The sequence below is a fragment of the Pygoscelis adeliae genome, unplaced genomic scaffold (assembly GCF_000699105.1).
Source record: "Pygoscelis adeliae isolate BGI_AS28 unplaced genomic scaffold, ASM69910v1 Scaffold131, whole genome shotgun sequence".
Lineage (NCBI taxonomy): Eukaryota > Metazoa > Chordata > Aves > Sphenisciformes > Spheniscidae > Pygoscelis > Pygoscelis adeliae.
The window spans coordinates 331,823-337,998 of record NW_008824058.1 but is presented as its reverse complement, the minus strand read 5'-3'; the positions used below and the strand labels follow the sequence as shown (position 1 = coordinate 337,998).

The 6,176-nt window shown below is 38.0% G+C and overlaps 1 protein-coding gene across 1 annotated transcript in view; it reads left to right on the top strand.

Moving 5' to 3' along the window:
- TANC1 (tetratricopeptide repeat, ankyrin repeat and coiled-coil containing 1) overlaps window positions 1–6,176 on the top strand; it is a 69,945-nt gene that overhangs the window by 15,868 nt on the left and 47,901 nt on the right. Inside the window, exons 3-4 of the mRNA XM_009334022.1 lie at window positions 884–1,005; window positions 2,447–2,636. Coding sequence (XP_009332297.1) covers window positions 884–1,005; window positions 2,447–2,636 — 312 coding nt within the window. The remainder of the gene's footprint in view (window positions 1–883; window positions 1,006–2,446; window positions 2,637–6,176) is intronic.

Sequence of the window (6,176 nt, the reverse complement as noted above, 5' to 3'; positions counted from 1 at the left end):
TCAGAGTAGTTAGATGATGCTCCTTAATTAACTGACTATTTATTCATGAGGATGGGACAGGCCTACATATTATTCTTTAACAGACGAGAGAAATAAATACTGGTATAAATGTTTCTGCTACGGAAGAGCATTACAGGTTGGTAGGTGATGCCACACTTCTGGCATCAAAGAAAGAAAATGGCAGAAGGTGCTAGTTTGTGAGATTATAGTAGCAATAGGTGTTTTTTCCTAAGCAGGTCTGTGATTGGCTGTTTTTGTTGGACGTTGCCTCATTTTGAACTTTGTCTCATTATATCTGTCGGACACCAGAAGACATTTTAAAGCACTGTACTGATAGAACTAAACATTTTTGTTAGCAGAAAAGCTGGGACATTTAGAACTGGTGTCACATCCTTTGCATAGCAAGCACAAGAAAAACGTATGGTATTAGTTGTGTTTAACTGTGCGATTACAAAACATCTCTATTATTAACGTCTACTTCTCATGTTTTTAACATTTACAGAAAACTTTATTAAAAAAATTACTAGAACAGAATTTCAGTCTGCCACTGAGCTTTGATAGCGAGTTTAATGCTGTTGTTAGGAGAATAATCACATCCATCATCAGTCCAGTGATGAACTGGTTGCACTTAACCATTTCTGTTCTGACTGGCAGAGTGGTTTTTTTTCTCCCCTAGATTTGTGCAGATATGCAGAGGATCCAAGACCCACCAACAATTTGAAGTCTAATGGACAAAAAGTTTAAATGGCGTTAGCTTCTCTGTTAGATATATTGTTGACAGAAGAACTGGTGTTTACATTTGATTGTACTTTTTCTACCTCTTGTAACAGTTTTCAAATATAAGACACTAATCTTTACCAACTTTTATCCCCCCACTCCAAAGCAAAGCCTGATAAAGACTCGAGCTGTTCTCCTGCAGCACAAGAATTGATGACAAGATTGGGTTTTTTACTGGGAGAAGGGATCCCAACTTCTGCTCATATAGAAGAGAAAAATGAAGTCATGGTAGGATAATGGAAAATAATATACTTAATGTTCATCCTATTTCTGAGAGGACTAATGTTATTTCCTCTATTTGCTAGTTGCAGTTACTTGATACTTACCAAAATACAATCCATTTTAATAGACATATGGTAATAGAATTGTAAATTAATTATAACAAGAGTGTGTGTGTTTGTTTTGAAAATGTGAGTTTATCTTGCATTCTTAAAAAAAAAAAAGAATAGACTCATCATTTCTGGAAGTTAAGTCTAGTCTACTATGAATGTGAATAGCTTCTAGGGTTCTCTCTGCCTTATTTTAGTATTTAGGAGGAACTTTTTTTCCTTCTATTCTCAGTGACTTACAAGAATGGAAAATGTCAGTGGTTTGTTAAAATAAGACCATGCATTTTGGGGTGTGTGTTTGTTTTTTCCTGAGAAGTTCACTTCCATTTGACAGTCTTTCTCTGTCATTTGCGGGTAGAGGAACTGGGGAGAAGCAAGCAGCTACTATCCATATGAAACTCGTCTGCTAACCAAAACTGAACAGTAACTACCAATGTCTCTTTCTTCCCCTTCCTCTCTCCACTTTTAGTCCCAGGCCTCATAAATCTTAGTGCATCAGTTTGGGTTTCATTGATCGATCTGTTGGAGTGAGTCCAGAGGAGGGCCACAAAGATGATCAGAGGGCTGGAGCACCTCTCCTATGAAGACAGGCTGAGAGAGTTGGGTTTGTTCAGCCTGGAGAAGAGAAGGCTCCAGGGAGACCTTATAGCAGCCTTCCAGTACCTGAAGGGGCCTACAAGAAGGCTGGAGAGGGACTTTTTGCAAGGGCATGTAGTGATAGGACAAGGGGTAACGGCTTTAAACGGAAAGAGGGCAGATATAGATTAGATACAAGGAAGAAATTCTTCACTATGAGGGTGGTGAGGCACTGGCACAGGTTGCCCAGAGAAGTTGTGGATGCCCCATCCCTGGAAGTGTTCAAGGCCAGGTTGGACGGGGCTTTGAGCAACCTGGTCTGGTGGAAGGTGTCCCTGCCCATGGCAGGGGGGTTGGAACTAGATGATCTCTAAAGGTCCCTTCCAACCCAAACCATTCCGTGATTCTATGATAGTGAAATGTGAGACTGCAGTTCTAGTGCTTTTTAACCCAAAGAATAAACACTGGGGGTGGGGGGGAGGGGAATCCAGTAAAATGTTTAATAGAGAAGAAATCTGCCTCACTGCAACTCTTCCACTGAACTGTGAAATTTCTTTTTCTTCAGGAGTCACTTTCTAAGAGTAATCTGAAAAGATGTCATTAAGGTTCCAAATCAAGATAAAGCTGCTGCTTCTTGAAGCTTTTCCTTGAAACATGGGCTCTTTGCTTTGTTCTTGTTCTACTTCACCTTGATGTTTCTAATTTTCAGCACAGTAGTGTACTGCCTCCTGTGCAATAACTACTCATTTTTCTTCACGTCACAGTGTACAGTAGCCAGTCAAGGAGTGAGTCCATGTTCCACCCTCACAAGCAGCACTACGTCACCTAGCACTGATAGTCCTTGCTCAACTCTCAATAGCTGTGTTGGCAAAACAGCAGCTAACAAAGGCAGTCCCTGTGGAACCATTAGCAGCCCTAGCTCTACCCTGGAGAGCAAGGACAGTGGAATTATAGGTAAGCATCGTAATCAGTAATACAATTAATAGAAATTAATGTTCTCTTAATAGTACAAGTCTGAATAGCTGCTTCATGTCATTGTGTTCGATTTTACGCTGTCCATGGATCCCGTTTCAAATCCTCTGTACTTGAAAGATTGAAATCATATTCTTTGGCTATAACAGTTGCTGTTGTTAGGTGTGCATTTGTCATCTTTTGTTTTCCTGGTGCAGTTCTAATTTCTCCATGTTTTCCTTTAAAAATCATTGATTTCCTCTGTTTCGCTCCATTTTTTATTTTCTTCTACCTTTTTTCTTTTCCATTATCTATATCTCTACAATGCATTTCACGATGGTGAAGCACAGCATAGCTTGAAGCTGGTTTAATTTCCAGCTGAGGAAAAAATAATTGATGCTACTTCTTATGAGAATAACGTAAATCAAACTGTTTAAAAACAGTGCAAACTTTTGAGTAATTGGCATGAAAATGAAACTAAAATGGGGCATCATGGAAGAGGTGAAATTGTGTGATCCTCCACTGAATAGATGACTGAACTGAGGCTATATATGCATCTCCTATAGGGAGTCAGTTATCTTTAGAGAGGCAGCTACCATCACAGACCAACTGTTATATAGCTCCTTTTACCAACTACCTGAATATTTCAGTAAGTCTGTTCAGTACTAAAGAAGAAATCTAAATTCTTTGCTGCCTCGTTTGTGCCATCTTCCCTTTTTCTGCTCCCTGCCCTAATGGGTCTTTGTCTGTACCGCTATCTGCCTGTACCTTTGGGCACCCAGGTGGCTACGTTAATATTACTTTCTGGAAGGTCAGACTAAGATGTAAAAAGCATATTTTTCATGTTGTTATAAACTATTGTAGGAGGGTTTATTCTTCTTTATTGGTTTAGTCAATTTTTTTTTTTAAATGCTGACTTCTTAACCAATTGATCCCTTTTAAAATTGATTTTGTAACAGCTGTTAAGCTTACCAACAAAAACAAAGCACAAAATGCCCCCTAACCTGATGCTTTCTCAGTATACAAAAGTGAGCTTTCAGTTTTACTTAAGTCTAGCTGATGGACTAAATTTAGGGAGGCTGAAAAAGGGAAGCAATTCTAAATCTTAAATGCCTAGATTTGATAAAGTAAACTTAAGATGTGTCATTGTCTTTGACTGTGAACTTAGTACTTTTTGATTTACAACTTTTGTTTATAGAAGGAATTGCAAGTGAACGTGGTCTCTGCCTGCCATTATGAATACTACCATGATGATCATTGGTGTAGTACTTGCCAAGAAGTAGTGATAATACATGTTTTCATAACGCAGTTGATAACACTTTACTCTGACTTTATACATGTTTTTGCATTTTATTATAAAGTGAAGTAATTGTGATAAGTTATGACATAATGTTATTTATACTGATCAGTTATCCTAAAAGAGATGTTCATCATGGGTCAAAAGACTCATTTGTATAACACTTAAGTACTTCAGTTTTAGAAAATGATTTTGTGAACTCGTTCCATGATAGACTGATAAAAGCCATTGTCCATGGTCAATTCTGTGTAAGATCTAGTTTTGAGATAGCGTTAACATTTTTCTGTAAAGTAAAGGGTATATCAGAATTGTTGCTCTTGGGTTCACAGATTTCAGACGTTGCCTGACTTGAGAATAGAGTACTCAAGTTAGTTGTAGGTTTTGTTGGAATTCAGGGTTTCCTGTTTTGATTACACAGATGCAAGTATAAAACAGACTGAAATGATTGTACAAGTGAGTATATTGGTGTAAAAATACAGCAATGTATGACTAGAAGAAACAGTAATGCCTCTTGTTGCAAAAAATATTTATCTGTCAGTATACCTTAGCCATTTTCTTGTTTAAAATGTTTTATAGGGGTTTTGCTTTTTTAATAGAGTAGTTTAAATCAGTTCTTTGAATGACACAGGGATCTATGAGAGTTGTGCCATTAAAACAAAACGGGCTTCCCAGATAGGACATGGTTACAAAGATACTTCTGTCTTCATAAATGCATCTATGCTTAAGCTTTTACTAGGTCTGTAAGTGATGTGTAGACTGACTATTAGGCAATTCTGCTTGGGTGTGTTTCTTAAAAATTTGGGACCTTTGTTAAGGCTTCTGCAAGTGACCTTTTATAAAGAATAAAAGGTTTATAAGAACCTTTTATAAAAAGAGGAGTCATGTTGGTTTGGAATACTTAGTTGTTTGGAGATCTAAACCAGTGTGTTTGTTCATTTGTTTAAAGTGGCACCGCGCTGAAAACCTTAGTTGACTTTGCAAAAAAAGTTTAAGGACTGCACGCTGTTTTGCATGCAACTTTTGTTTATATCAGAGAGAGTTGCATCAATGTGAGTATAAAAATTGGCATTACTAATACACTAAATTGCTTCTCTGGTACGTGATATAGAAGGGGGAAAAGGGATCCTGTTTCTCTGTAATTACATATTTTCAGCCTTACTGAGCTCTTCTGTGAGGTACTGCAGCCCAGGGGAGGCATGTGTGCATCTTTTGTATATGCAGTTTAATGTCACAGAAGATGCGTCTCTTATGCAGATACTTCATGAAGTCTTGGAATAAATACATTTACAGTATCAGTAATGCATAGTTCATCGAAGACTGTAGAAGCAGCTGCTGGTTTTGGAGTGGAGTGGGTTCCTTCTTTCCTTCCAGAAAGGCAGGATAATAGGCTGGAGCTCTGTTCTTTAACCTTCTTTAAAACCTGTTTTTGAGTGAGAGCTTCCCTTGTCTCAAGTGGGCAAATGTAGATACTGGTATGAACCTACTACCCATGCTTTGCAAGCTTGACGTATTCTATGAGTATGTCCATGTTCTAAATGAGGTCAGAACTAGCCTCATGTTTGTTTAAAATAGTATATTGGCATGACAACTACATCATCCATTGTATCACCTTGTAAGCACTGATATTTTTAAGAAAAGATGTTTGAACCTAGTGATAAAAGTTGCTTATTGAACTAATGAAAAGGTAGGAGTTTCAAAAATAGGAGAAACATGAAAGTAAGTCCTTTATTATACGGGGAGAAGAGAGGATGGTGGAGTTGTGAAGCGTATGAGTGTGAGAGCAGGGGGAAAAACCCTAGAGAAGATAGGAGGGTGGGGGGGAACTCCTGTATAGCTCCTTCAGAACCATATGGTTCATGATCATGGGACCATATGAAAATCATCTGCTGCGGTTCTGTGGAGCTGTCACTTATGTCTCAAAATCAGGGAGAATTTGAACACCCTTTGTCTCTTGGCAACCCATGGCAGCACCTCTTAAACCTATAAAGGCATGAAACCAAGAAGGGAAATAAGAGGCACCTCTCTGATAAATGACCCGTGTTTTTGTTTTTTAAATACAAATGTATCTGTACATTCAAATTTGTTGTCAGTAGTAAGTGTGCATTTTAAATTACGTTTAGCAAGTATATGTTTTCTAATGTCTTTGACAGAGTTCATCCAACCATGAAAACAGCTTGCTCTTTCATGCTACTTATGTGGGCTTCCATTGTATTTCTACTACCATTATGTTTTCTGGGCAGCAGACT